Genomic DNA, 14659 nt, shown 5'->3' with positions numbered 1-14659 from the left:
GCAAGGCCTGGGGCCATCCATCTGCCCCCTCCCCGCACCCAGCGCAGGGCCCAGAGCACCCCGGGGTGGGTGGGGAGGAAGCCAGAGGGGGGCTCGGTCCGTGCAGGGCCTGGGGCCATCCATCTGCTCCAGCGCGGGGCCCAAGCACCCCGGGGGGGTGGGGGTGCAGCGGGGACCGCGCGCGCCTCCTGCGGCCGCCCCCCCCCCCCCCGTCCCCCCGTCGCTGGGTGCGCGGCCCCCGAAGCACACAGAGGCCGCGGAAGCGCCCGGGTCCGCCCGCCCCGCCCCGCCCCGCCCGCGGGTCGCTTAGCTTTCGTTTCCCGGGCGGGGGCGGCGGCGGGCCAGGGCGCATAAGGCCTCGGCGCTCCGCCCGCTCCGCCCGCCCGCCCGTCCCGCTGCGGCGCCTCGGCTCGGGCCATGGAGCCGCCGCGCCGCTTGGCGCTGGAGCTGCCGGGCTGCGCGCTGGCCCACTTCGCGGTGGGCGGCCCCGACCCGGGCTTGCGCCCCGAGCCCCGCGCGGCCGCGCTCCTGGGCCCCGGCGGCCGCGGCTACCTGCTGTGCGCGGGGCTGGCGCCGGGCGGGGGCTGCGCGGCCCGGGTGCGCGCGGCGCGGCTGCTCCAGCGGCTGCTGCTCGGGCTGCGCCGGGGCCCCCTGCGGGGCTGCCAGCTGCGCCCGCTGCTGTGCTACGGCCCCGGCGGCGGCGCGGACGGCGTGCAGCGCGGCTTCCTGCTGCTCGACCCCGGCCACGGCCCCGACACGCGGCGCGCGCTCTGCGCCCTGCTGGGCGAGGCCCCGGGGGGCCCGCGGCTCGGCGAGTTCGTGGGCGACGCGCGCCGGCAGGTGTGGCAGCGCCTGTGGGAGCCGCGCGGCGGCGAGGGCTGGCGGCAGGTGGGCCCCTGCGAGCGCGTCGTGTCGGTGCCCGAGCCCGCCCTGCACCCGGTGCTGCCCGACCTGCCCAGCTCCGCCGTCTTCCCGCACCGCCGGGCCGCCCGCGCCGTCTTGGAGGCGGTAAGAGCCTGCGCCGTGTCTGCGCCCGGGGGTGGGCGCCCCGCAGGCCCGGGGGGGACGCCGTGGCCCGGGGACCTGATGACCCCGCAGCGCCCGACTCCGCTCCCCTGCACCCCTGCACCCCTGCCCGCCGGGAGCCCTTCCTCCGAGGAGGAGGCGGGAGCTCAGGTGCCCGCGTCGGGCTCGCGGCGGCCGCTCCGAAGGCACCTGGCGAGGGGCGGGGGGGGGGGGTACCTGGGAGGAGCGTGTGCCTGGGAAGCAGCCACACTGCTCTGGGATGCCCGGGCGTGGTTCGGGGGAGAAAAGGGCATGAATTGGGGGTTTAAGAAACTCGTCCCCCACCGGGGGCTGCGCGCATCCAACCCACGGTTTTCCCTTCCGTCTGTGACACCTGCCCCTGCCGCGTGTAGGACAGGCCGACAATGGCACAGGGCAGGTGCCCAGGGGAGGAGAGCGAAGATGCTCTCCCAGCGCAGCCCGGGGTGGGCGGGGACGCCCAGGTCGGCCTCCCGAGGCCGCGCGGTGCAACCTACTGTATTTCGCAGGCTTTGGGGAGGGCGGGACCGACCGCCTGGGTTTAAATCCCAACGCCAGGTGTCACTTTCAGGTTCTCAGATCCCGCCTTGCCTCAGTTTCCCTGGTCCGCGGATGGGGGTTAATGCTGAGCGAGTTGCCATGGGGCTGGCCATGCTGGCCCTCGGATGCATGCACGCATGGAGTCACGCGTGGGCCTCGCTGCAGCAGAGAGGCAGGGGTGGGCGGCGGCGGAGGGACCGCGGAGGTGAGAGCGCTGGAGGCCGCGCACACCTGGGCCGCCGCGCGCCGCTCTCCTCTGCGCCCCCTAGCGGTTAGGAGGGGACGGTGCCGCCTGCTCCGGGGACCTGGACCTGGGTCTTGCCTGCCCTTCCTGCCCTGGGGCGGCGGGTCGGGGAGGGCTGCCCCGCTGAGTGATCTCAGCAGCTACCGCCTCTGGGAGCCACAGCTCTTCAGTAAACAAAACAAAACAAACAAACAAACAAAAAAAAAACCAACAACAACAAAAAAAGAAGGAATTCAGTTCTCCCCAGGTTCAAAGTGCTATGAGTTCCACATGGCATCAAACACACCTCGAGCCTTCTGAGCGTCGCGCAATCTTGTCCTTTGCAGTTAGACGTTGCAAAAGCCCCGTTGCTTCACTGCTGATGCCCACACATTGTTTTGCAGTGTGTCCCCTTCATTCCTGAAGCTCAAGCAGTGCTCGACCTGGTTGACCAGTGCCCGGAGCAGGTCCAGAAGGGGAAGTTCCCGGTCATTGTCATCGAAGGACTGGATGCCACTGGTAATATTACCTTTTAGTTACAGGCAATGCAGTTGGTTGATCCCTCGTGGGGGAGTGTACAGGGGGAGTGTACAGAGTGGTCTTAAGAAGCAAAACTTGACACAGAGTTCAATCCACGAGCGTCGTGTAGGCCTCGGGCGTGCGCCAGGCACGCAGCTAGGCAGGCCTGGCATGTAAAGATGAGTAGGACCTGGGGGGGGTGTGTGCAGGGAGAGGTGGAGAGGCTGTGCCTCAGGTGCTCTGGCAACCACCAGAAGGCACTTAATGCTCGGTGTGGGCCGCAGATGGCTCTGGAGGGATGACACCTGGACTGTGTTTTCAGTACAGATCAGAGGTGGTCAGATGAGGAAGGCAGAAGGAACAGTGTGGGCCAAAGTGCAGGGACTTGAGCCAGCCTGGGGCATTTGGGAACCACAGGCCGTGCAGAGGACCCTTTTGCAGCAAAATTAGGAAGAACTAGGAAGTGGATGGAAAAAGCCTTGGAGCTGCCACACAGATGTCAAAACACAACGGACCACTCACACGTAGCCCAAAACACAAAAGCAAGAGAAGCGAGGCTCCCAGGGCAGCAGGATACCGACGAGGACAAGGTGGAGCCTGCGGCTGACGTCACGGGTGGCTCAGCGCGAGTTGTGGCTCCCTCCACAGCAGGTGCACGGTGTTTTGAAGAACCAGGTGGAGGTTATCCCAGGGCCTGGAGGTCTATACCAGAGTTTAGCATTAATTTTTTTTATTTTTATTTTTTTTTAATTTTTAAAAGTATTTATTCATGAGAGACACACAGAGAGAGGCAGAGACACAGGCAGAGGGAGAAGCAGGCTGAAGGCAGTGATCTGAGCCACCCGGGCTGCCCTTAGCATTAATTTGTAGACAGGGGTGCCATTTCAGTTTTCCTCCAAGTGTTGTGATACCACAGAGAGGAAACCCAGGTTCCCAAAGGCCTGCATCTACTCTTATTTTTTTTTTTAATCAAGAATCACAGGAGGTAATGGACTGCTTTGATTTAGATAGAGGTGGATAGAGTATCTTCAGTCTCTCTGAGCTAATATGAGCCTTTGGGAGTGGTATGGTGGCTGTGATGACGAAGCGCTATGTTTGTGTCTGTCCTGCAGGTAAAACCACTGTGACCCAGTCCGTCTCAGACTCCCTCAAGGCTGCCCTCTTAAAGTCGCCGCCCGCTTGCATTAGCCAGTGGAGGAAGATCTTTGACGATGAACCAACTATTATTAGAAGAGCTTTTTACTCTTTGGGCAATTATATCGTAGCTTCTGAAATAGCTAAAGAATCTACCAAATCTCCTGTGATTGTAGACAGGTAGGTATAAAGATGCTGTGAACTTGGCATTTTCTTCCTAACATGTAAGTGTATGTGTACCTATATATGCACATATACCCCTGTATCTAATCTACTGAGTCAAACTGTATTATGATAGGAATAGGAATAACGTCTATGTTTGATTAATCATCTACACCACAGGCTTGCATTTTGCTAAGAGCATACCTTTATTATACCATATCTGGAGTGATTACGTGGTGAGGTGGGTACTAAATGTTATCCCTGATTTACTGATGAGAAGCATTAGGTCTTGCAGGGGTTAAGAAACTTGACTGAGCTGGAAATAGAATATTGAGGGTATTGACAGAAGTAGAAGCTTCTGCTTTAGAAATCAATGCTTTCAGGTCCATTTGTTCATCAGCTTATTTATAAAACATTTATTGGGCATCTACTGTGTGCCAAAGACTCTCAATTTAGGGGATTCAGTGGTAAATGAGCTAAACGATGATGCTCTGCTTTCATTGAGCAAAGATACTATTGCAGGAGCATTATCAAGACCTATGATAATATCAGAGAACGATAAATACTCTGAAGAGGATAAGTCAAGGTGGATACGGCTGGGGAAGGTCTCTATATGGAAGTAACGTTGATCTGAGCTCCGAATGCCCCCAGAGATGGAAATGAAAGCTGTGGAATAACAGCATTAGGGAGAGATGGGTCAGTGAGGGGAAAGCCTACAGGCAGAGAGAAGGTAGTGTATTCAAGGACGAGGAAGAGGCCAGTGTGATGAGCACATGGTGGGTGAGGGGGTGCTTTCTGGAAGAATGAACGGAGAGAGGCAGGGGATAGAACAGTGGGGCCCATAGGCCAGGATAGGGTGGATTTTAATCTAAGTGCAGGGGGAGTCATTGGAAAGTTTCAGATAATGGAGTGACGCAAACTGATTTACATTTTTTAAAAGATTCCATTTATTCGTGAGAGACCCAGAGAGAGAGGCAGAGACACAGGCAGAGGGAGAAGCAGGCTCCATGCAGGGAGCCCGATGTGGGACTCGATCCCAGGACCCCGGAGTCACGACCTGAGCCAGAGGCAGACGCTCAACAGCTGAGCCACCCAGGGGCCCCCTGATTTAGATTTTTAAAATTCCGTACCTAAGAAGTAGAATAAGACACCACAAGAATGGTTGAAGTGTACGGCAAGCAAGTCAGCCTCGGTTAAAGCCACCCAACTCGATGATATGGAAATCACCGTCACGATGAGATCCCATTTTGCTCTCATCAGGCTGGTGGGAACCAAACGGGAAGGAAGGTCCTTAGACCCGGAGCTGAAGATGTGGGGATGGAGAAAAGCCCTACAAGGTGCCGGTGGGGGGTGGGCCCTGGCACAAGGGCTGGAGAGTGATTTGTGAAAGTGCAGCAAAATGCACACTGTTTCTCCCTCCTGAGGAAACACAAGAGTTTCTTTCAACTGCGTTCATAATATTGAACAATTTGAAAAACCGAAGGCCCGTCAGTAGAAGAAAGGGCGCATAAATACTAGCATATTTGTGAAGTGGAGCGCCGTTCAGCAGCATGGAGCGGTACAGTGCATCGGTGTGCATGGATTACAAAGCCCTAAGTTTGACTGAAAAAAAAATCCAGTTGCAGACAGATGTCCAGTAGAAGACCTGCAAAATAATACAACCTGGAGAGTATGGAGGGGTGAAAGGATATGGAACGAATCTAACAGAGGGCTGAGGAGAGCGAAACGCAACTGATAACAAAGTACAAAAGGTCATCGATTGCAATTCAATTATTGCTTAACTCAGGGAATGTGTATTGTTCTGTCTGCAATTTTACTTATTCTGGAAAGATAAGCAGTTGTATGGAAGTATGACAAGTATTCAGGAAAAAGCACGAATCCTAAATGTAAACCTCAAGGAATTTTGAGCAGTGAACCCACCCAAGGAGAGCCTTCACCCACATTGGAGCGTCGCCACACCTCACAAAGCCACCTCATTCTCCTTCCGCACCACGGCCTGTTCTTCCCTGCTCTCCCCACCCCGTGGTAGCCACGGCCCTCCCCTCCGTCACTGGGGATTTGCTGGGTCTGTGCTGCGCCTGTCTGTGCGCGCAGCTCTGCGCTGGTGCTGTTTGCAGCTGACTTCATGCTGCGTGACACTCGCCCTGCCTCTATGAACATATATATATATTTTTTTATTTTTTATTTATTTTTTAATATTTTCATATATTATATATATATTTAATGTATATATTTTTAATAGAGAGAGAGTGTGGGCTGAGGGTGGCGGGGAGGGAGAAACTCTCAAGCAGACTCCATGCGGAGCGCAGAGCCGACTCCGGGCTGGATCTTGCGACCCTGAGGTCATGACCTGAGCTGAAATCAAGAGTCAGACGCTTAACCGACTGAGCCACCCACGTGCCCCATGAATGTTTTTTATGTAACTTTGTTGCAGGCATATGTGCAGTTCTGGTGCACAGGTTCCCAGGAGTGAACTGTAGGGATGTGGGCTTCTCGTGTGTTCGGCTTTAGCAGGTCTGGTGAAAAGTTTTCTGAAGTGGTTGTCACCGCTCCTGCTGTCTTCCCCCCTCAGTAGTGTTTGAGGGTTTTCTTTGACTCCTATCCTAGCATCGCCAGCCTTTATTCCAGGTTTCCACTTGTGCCTGGGGGGTAAGTTGATCAGTTGCCAGCTAGTGGGCGGTATCCGGAAACTTCTACCCCTTTCTTGAAATACCTTTCTCTGTATCTCTGAAGTGGTCCAGGAGAAGGCAGTTCTGAGCATGTGTAGGGTATTAAGCGGGAGGAGGCGAAGGTACCAGGCAAGATGAAAACAGTGAGAATAAGCTAGAGGGCCGGCGCTGTCCTCCACGCCACGATGCCAGGAGGCAGGGTAAACTCTGGGGGTGGCAAGAGTGTTCTTTTAAGGTTGCAAGTTATAGACGATCCTAGAGAAGGTAAGAGATTGCATCCCTTTGTGGGATTCTTTGCCCATGGGGCGTTTTTGCCCTATTATTATTAACGTGTCCAGATCTACTGTATTTGAGGTCTTTTTTTTTTTTTTTTTTTCATACAGCATCCTCTTTCGAGGAGAAAGACCAAACTTGTCCTGATACAGGGTGGCTTCCGGAGGCAGGTGATTTCTTCAGACATCCCCCCCGAGTCCTGAAGCTGCTTTGGCTTCTGCGTGTAGACAGATACCTCTCCTCTCTGCTCCCAGCGTCCCAGGCTGCTAAATGGAGATATTCCTTACCCCTCCCCGGCCTGCGTCTAGAACTGGTGATGAATCGCCAATGGGTTGATAGAGGTGGAAATGCTTTGAGCAAGCAAATTGCTATTAAGATATAAAGCATTCTTATAGAAGCCGTGTACGTGTCGGCAAATTGCATTTGATTTGAACCGATGGGGCTTCCCTGGGATGGCGGGAATGGAAAATCCTACAGAGCGGAGAGTCTGCAGTTGATGGCCAGAGGGTGTGTGATTATTTGAAGCGAGCCGCCGCGTCGTCCGTGAGAGAGCTCCAGCTACAGAAAACAGGGCTCTCGTTCTTCCCTTGCTTTTCCTTCAGGTCTGCGAGTGGTCGTGGTCGGCAATTTGGTGCCTTAAAGAGATACTGTATCACCACATCAAGTGAGAAGAAAAGAGCAGTTATTTGTTGTCTGGGTGGGTTTTGTTCATGTGTAAAGGCTTTAATGAAATCCGTTTTAGACTGCACCATCACCTAGCTGAACAAACGAGGGAGACAGAGTAGTTTTTGATGGTGCCTATGGTTAAGGCTGGCAACTTAATCACCCTCATTACCTTTAAAAATCTATTCTTGCTGACGGTTTCTCTGCAAAAAGAAGCCTTTTAAAATGAAGATGATATCAGCCTCTGTATTCATAGCTGAGTATTTAATTCAGTGAGCCTGGGACATGTGCAAAATGCAGAGCAAATTGTGGTGAAAATTGGCAACCAAGAAGAAGATCCCCTGGACCCTGGATGGATTGTATTCAGCTTGGGAGACAAGATGCACTCACAGAGGAGGTGAAGGCACGTGTTCGTAGGTGGGGAATCAGGGCCCTGGTAGAGAGGAGCGCTCCCAGGCGGGGCTCTGGGAGCTGGCCGCTGCGGAGCCTGGGGGTTTGCAGAGCACGCTTCTGGAGGCGGACGGGGGGGCTTTGAAGGGCAGATGCTAGCAGACTTGATCCCCTCCCAAATTAATTTTTTTGGTCCTTTTTGATATTGTCTGCATCGTTGTCAGTTGAAAATGCAACTTTAGTGTCCAGTGAGCATAGGTATTATCTTATAATGACGGCATGACACAATTTTTAAAGCACTTGTCTATTTTTGCAGCCACTATGGGAGGAAAACAAAGATTGGATCCTTCTCATTTTCGGGAGGAGGAAATTGAGGCTCTAGCGGCTTAAATGAGTTACTTGGGTCCGCAGAGCAAGTAGGCGGCGGGGGATAAAGCAGTGTGCAGCTCAGACGACACTGTGAATTTATTCGGTAGATTCCAAAATGTCCTTTTCAGCGTGAGAAGTAGTTCAAATGTAAAATGATTGAGAATTTAGGATTTTATTTGTTTTTCATCTTTAGTTTTTTTTAAGATTTTATTTATTTATTCATGAGAGACCGAGAGAGAGAGAGAGAGAGAGAGAGAGAGAGAGAGAGAGAGGCAGAGATTCAGGCAGAGGGAGAAGCAGGCTCCCTGCAGCGAGCCCGACGTGGGACTCGATCCTGGGACCCCAGGATCAGGCCCTGAACCAGAGGCAGGTGCTCAACCACTGAGCCACCCAGCATCCCCCCGAGAGTCAGAGCTTAACTCACAGAGCCACCCAGGTGCCCCCAGAATTTAGGATTTTAAAACCCTGAGGGCAGTGCATTAAACATACTCACAAGGAGGAGGCCATAGGTACGTCTCCACATTGGGATGTTCATAACCATTTCACAAATATCACTTGTAGGCGATAGTCCTTTGATACGTATTTGAAGTTTTGCATTTAGTCCCTAAAGATTGGAATAGGATGCGAACAGGACGAGATTACAATAAGCCATGCCAATGAATACACTGGCATCTGCACACCCAGAGGACGTGTACTGTGTGTGTACTGACTGCGTGCCAGATGCTGGTTTTAGCTTTTCAGCTTTTGAAATGCAGGTGTGACTAAGAAAGGAAACTTCTAAGGGGAGTAAAGAGAGGTCTTACCTCCAGACCAGTGTCTTTTCCTTACCACGAGAAGCACTTCAGTAGAGTCGAGTGTGAAGGGCGTTGACAGCCCAGAGGAGGGAACAGTGAGCTCTGCTTGGGGGCTTTCTGAGCAGGGCTCTGCAGGCTGAGTAGGAGTTCTGCTCACCGAGCAGCCCACTCCGGCTTGAGGAGAGGGTGTGAGGAGAGGCTGGCCTGACGCAGCATGCCGGGGCACGCACCGTGCGTGCTGTGCTGGGTCTTCGTTAGGCTGGACGTTTCCAGCGCGCAGTGGAAAGCCGTGGGGCATTTTGAAATAGGTTTTCTGGGATCCCTGGGTGGCGCAGCGGTTTGGCGCCTGCCTTTGGCCCAGGGCGCGATCCTGGAGACCCGGGATCGAATCCCACGTCGGGCTCCCGGTGCATGGAGCCTGCTTCTCCCTCTGCCTGTGTCTCTGCCTCTCTCTCTTTCTCTCTCTGTGACTATCATAAATAAATAAAAATTAAAAAAAAATAGGTTTTCTTTTCTGGTTGTGATTTTCCGTTCTTCCCCCTCAGACATTTAAAACAAGCCAGTCAAGAGGGCCCTGCTCTGCTCAGGGAGGATTTCATGGAGAAGTGGAGGTCGTATTTGGGTGCATCTCTCCCCCTACAGATGCCAGGCACAGTGAGGTGGCCGGGCACTGGGTAGGACAGGGTCCCCAGAACGTGGATTTCATCCACAAGTTGCACTTTAAAACAACCTGGAAGTGAATGGGCCTGCAAAGTTTTATTTGCCAAGAGACAAGATTAAATGCATGTGGACTACCAGGTGCACCTCTCATCCCGGTCGCCCTCCCTTTCACAGAAGGCAGCATAGGCCAGGCCAGAGAGACCCAACAGTGTCACCTGGCGACAAATGCGGTTTCAGCTGAGTAACCGTGATGACCCCACTCCATTCCTCGTGTTGTTGTTGACTTTGGCTTATTTTTTATATTTTATAAATACTTTGAAAATAAGATTTAAGGGCTTCTGGGGGGCTCAGTGGGTTGTCTGCCTTCGGCTCAGGTCATGATCCTGGGGTCCTGGGATGGAGTCCTGCATCGGGCCTCTGCTCATTGGGGAGTCTGCTTCCCCCTCGGCTTGCTCCTTCCCCTGCTCTCTCTCAAATTAAAAAAAAAAAAAAAGATTTAGTTTTATTTATTTAACATATGCAATGCTAAGAAACTTGAGCAGAGCCATCCCTGGGTTCAACTTTCTGTCCAGCTGATTTTCGGGCACGCCCTATCTTTGGCCTCTGGGCATGGAGAACTCACTCCTCTTGTCCTTCTCAGGTACTGGCACAGCACAGCCACCTACGCCATAGCCACCGAGGTGACGGGGGGGCTCCAGCACCTGCCCCCGGCCCATCATTCTATATACCAGTGGCCCAGGGACCTGCTCAAACCCGACCTGGTTCTGCTGCTCACAGTGAGTCCCGAGGAGAGGATGCGTAGGATTCAGGGCCGGGGCATGGAGAGGACCAGAGAAGAAACTGAACTGGAGGCCAACAGCATCTTCCGTCAGAAGTAGGTGTCCCCATGCGAACGCCAGGGGTTCCGGGTCATGGTGGGGAGCTGGGATCAGCACTGGCTTTAGGGATGTGGAGAAGATGACATTGTTCTCAAACCCAAGGGACACTATCCTCCACGTTAGGCTCGTTGTGATAATAGTGTTACCATGGGCTGTGGGACCGGGCGTCAGATCTTCCTTCTAGTCCAGCTGTGCTGGGAACAGTGTGAACCCGGGTACATACAGGACGCGTGTCTGGCTCTCGGGTCCTGGGTCATCGTGCGGTGGCTCTGGGTGCTGATGGTCTCCACGTGACTTCTCCTTACAGATGCTTCCTCTGTGTCAGGCATTTGGGTCCTGATGCTCTTGGATCCTTGCGGGGGCCACATCAGCCACATTGTCCCGTTGACAAAACAGAGGCTCCAAGGGTTAAGTTTAGATTTGTCTAGATGATTAGCACAGCTACCACCTAGTAAAACTGGGGCGACAATCCCGATCGTTCCGATTTGGAAGGTGGTGCTTCTGTTTTGGTTAGAAATCTAGGAAACCCCAGCAGGAGGGTGTGAACCGCCTCAGTGCTTTGTGACTGGGTGTGAATGGGATCTGTAGGGCTCGTTCAAAGAGCCAGAGCAGAGCAGTTTATATAAATAAACAATGATAACAGTGCTCTCCTAACACGGTCCTCCGATAAATAATTAAATAACAACTCAGCTGTGTGCAGAGAAACCATGTCAGACAATTTGCTTGGATTAATTCAATTAGACCTCGTGACGCACTCCCCAGGAAGGCATGACTGCAGACCTCGTTTTGCAGATGAGAAAACAGAGGCGGGGGCGGGGGTGGGGAGACGTTGGCTGAGCTCCCCCAGCTAGTGAGCGGTAAACAGCGTCCGTCCATCGGAGCCCCAGGCCGTCCCGCTTCCCTAGGGCCGTGGCACAGGCAGCAAGGCCCACCCGGAGGATGAGGTGGGAACCTGGTGACACTTTAGAAGACTCACCCGTGAAACCAGTGTCTACGCTGAGGACGTCCGGCTTGTCCGAACCCAGACCGTGGAGAAATTTCCCAGTTGTCCAATTAGTTAATTAAAAAAAAAAAATTTTTAAAGATTGTATTGTTATTTATTCATGAGAGACATGCAGAGAGAGAGGCAGAGACACAGGCGGAGGGAGAAGCAGGCTCCCTGTGGGGAGCCCCATGCGGGATTTGATCCCAGGACCCCGGGACCACGACCTGAGCCCAAGGCAGTCGCTCAACCTCTGAGCCCCCGAGGTGCCCCTAGTTAACTTCTATGAGCCTCTGCTGCTTTCTCTGCAAAATGGGGATGATGTCACTGCCTTTCCGGGGTTACCCTCAGTAGGAAACGGGAAGAACCGTGCAGCGTGCTGATGCTTGCTAGGTCCTACGTAACACTAATTGCTAGCTCTTCAGCCTTATTATGAATTTATGATTTCTTAAATAAAATGTATCGAATCTCTCCTGTGGATAAACAGGGGGGCCCCAGCCTGCAAGCTGCGTACATTACGGTAGGAAGACAGATCTGCACGGAGGTTCCGTGTTACAAACTGAGCCAACTCTTTTCATTTTGCCTGTCCTCAGGGTAGAAATGTCCTATCAGCGGATGGAGAACCCTGGTTGCCTCTTGGTGGATGCCAGCCCCTCCAGAGAGGAAGTCCTCCAGATGGTTTTAAGCATAATCCAAAATAATTGTAATTAATTGTAATTACTCCAAACGTAATTATACATTTTGCTGGATTTGATGTTGATGGATACATTCAGGCCCACGACTGGTTACACGGTCTTCCCAGATGGCTGTTGCATACACATGGTGTGCACTAGAAGATTGGAGACCGGGCATTTCGATTTTACTTGAATGACCGTCCTCCCTTCTGACCAAGGGACCCATCAAGGCTGAGACTGTCGCATTCCAGCCAGGGATCAGCGATTGCTTCCTTCCACTGTAATATTTTCCTGGGGATTCCTACGAAATCCCTCCAAGTTTTGTCTCATCCAGAAAGGATGTACCAGGACGTACACAGAAGTGACCAGGAAGATGTTCCAAGTCACCGGGAGCCCCGTCAGCCTCTCCCGTGCCTACACCTGGGTCCCTAATGAGATCTCCATGTGACACAGTTTCCTTCTTCCCAATATGATCACACTCCATCCCTGGGGACTCAGCCCTGATCCTAGAGCCATGTGCTCCGGAAGAAAAGGTCCGTGTGTCCTGGCTGCCTGGGGACACGCCCACAGAGCCATCTTCGGGTAGGCGGCACTTACGAAGAAGACATATGACTTGTGCCCTCCGACCCCTGAGACGGTCCTCTTGGTTAGCACTTCAGAGTCAAATGTAGAGACTGCCAGCCTGAGATGCTCTAACTACAAATATACTAACCTTTGAATTTTGTTCCGTTTGCTTATGTTTCTTTCCTTTCCTCTGAAAAACACGGCTTTGGATATGATGAGTGTTTTGGACTGAACTGGATGCATTAAACTAAGCCAATCGAGCAATATAGTTATATTGATATTTACACCATGTTTCTCCTCAGTGTGGGGGCTCTGCTTCACTAATTAAAATTGAAGCCAAGAAGCTAAATGCAGTGCTTGTTGTGTATTTTCATGACACAGATTTAATTTATCTTACTCAATAAGCATAGTGGATCCTGGAATGGGATTTCTTAGAAAATTATCTTGCACTTGAATGTCTCATGCTTGCACATGAAATCGGCGTTGAGATCTGTGTGCCTAGGGGGGAAAAAAGCTGAGGAAAGAGGAAATTTGATAACTATGCAGCCTTGGGTGAGTCACTTAACATCACCAGTCCATGTAACTTGATCTAAAAAGTGATGATGATTCTTTATCTGTCCTAAGGAGTTTGCTGAACCAGGTGATTATCTGCAATTCCTTCCAGGTCTCAGGTGAAGTTTGCAGGTTAGATGTCCAACGCCCCCCCCCCGCCAGCAGATAATTACATTCCAGGCCTTATCAGATTTATCCTATAGAATCTTAAATTATAGTAAAGTTTAGTATTAATAACTATATCAATACCGTTTTCCCAAAGAATGATAGGTAATTTTTACATGATATATTTATGTGTATAAATATGTAATTGGTTTCCGTCGCAAATATTTTTTAAAGCACTAGGTTTCTGAGAGATGTGATATCTAATTATGTTCTTGGTCTTCTGTGCTTGGAACAGTTTGAAAAGCCAACGTCGGCAGCCTAGAAGAACAAAGATCTTCTGCCTTCCTTCTGTACCTTGCAAATGAATAAAGTTGCTGTGATTTTGTGATGCATGGCGTTGTCACAAGTGCCTCTTGTTCTGGGGCGGGGGGGCGGGGGCTGTTCCGGTTCGGTCAGTGAGGTGGGAAGGTGGGAGCTCGTGGGCCCACGGGAAGCTGTGGTCAAAGTGCTTTCAGGGGAAGGAGGGCATTTTTGTTTTATTTCAAACATTGTTCCAGGAAATGGAGCAGAAAAAAAAAAAAAAAAAAAAAAAACAGCTCTTTGTACACTCGAGGATTTGTACCCAGTGACGGGTACGTGATTTGTAAGCGTGAGCCTGGACAGCACCTCCTACCCAGGAGCTGATGACAAGGAAGCATTTGCTTGGCTCCGTGTCGTGGCAAGTTCATGCTCGCTTCTGTTCTTGTGACAGGCCTTCAGGTGTCCCAGATAGTTATTCTCCCTTTGTTCCACAGTGATAGACTTCTTGACATTTGGCTGCCAAGGATCGCCAGCACATTTCTGGGGTTTCCAACTGGCCCCGCGCAGGTTCCTCTGGTGGTCTGTGAGCAGAGGGGCGTGGGCACGGTCCCCTCCCCTTCTGACCCTTCACACTGCCTGGGGTTCGGGGTGACGGTGAGCCATCTCAGAACCAAGAGAAGAAGGGGCCGCATCAAGATGGAGAATCGAGGCTTTCTTATTTTTACTTATGCAAACGTCGATGTGGACTAGGTATGAATGTGTGTGTTTCCCTGAAGCTGTGTCTGCCTAGGGAGGGGCTGTGTGTGCAGCCTCCGACTCCTCAGCCACGTGCCCCTGCTTCTCGAGACTGGAAACTCCTTTTTTTTTTTGCTGACCCTTCTCTCTGTGAAATCTCTCTCTTCTTGGAGCAATTGTGTAGCATTTTTTTTTTATTAGAGATTTTATTTTTTTAAGGCAATCCCTACACACAACGTGAGGCTCGATCCCACAATCCCGAGATCGAGGGCGGCACGCTCTTCAGAGTAAGACAGCCAGGTGCCCCAATGGGTGTAGCATCCTAAAAGTGTTTGGGCCCTGGGATCTTTCTGGAATGTGTATCAAGGAAATAATCAGTGATGCACATATAAATGCCATATCGTGTGTGCATAAGATACTTCAAATAAT

The 14659-nt window shown here is 52.2% G+C and overlaps 1 protein-coding gene across 1 annotated transcript; it reads left to right on the top strand.

Annotated features, from left to right (window-relative positions):
* The first annotated feature begins 417 nt into the window (after positions 1 to 417).
* On the top strand, positions 418 to 13585 carry CMPK2 (cytidine/uridine monophosphate kinase 2). The gene is made up of 5 exons (XM_038560697.1): positions 418 to 1008; positions 2212 to 2326; positions 3439 to 3640; positions 10081 to 10314; positions 11894 to 13585. The coding sequence occupies exons 1-5, from the start codon at positions 418 to 420 to the stop codon at positions 12009 to 12011; spliced, it is 1260 nt and encodes a 419-aa protein (XP_038416625.1). The 3' UTR covers positions 12012 to 13585.
* The last annotated feature ends 1074 nt before the right edge of the window (positions 13586 to 14659 follow it).

This window comes from Canis lupus, chromosome 17 (genome assembly GCF_011100685.1).
Source record: "Canis lupus familiaris isolate Mischka breed German Shepherd chromosome 17, alternate assembly UU_Cfam_GSD_1.0, whole genome shotgun sequence".
NCBI classification, from domain to species: Eukaryota; Metazoa; Chordata; class Mammalia; order Carnivora; family Canidae; genus Canis; species Canis lupus.
The sequence above is the reverse complement of the archived record's forward strand: the minus strand, read 5'-3'. Positions and strand labels throughout refer to the sequence as shown.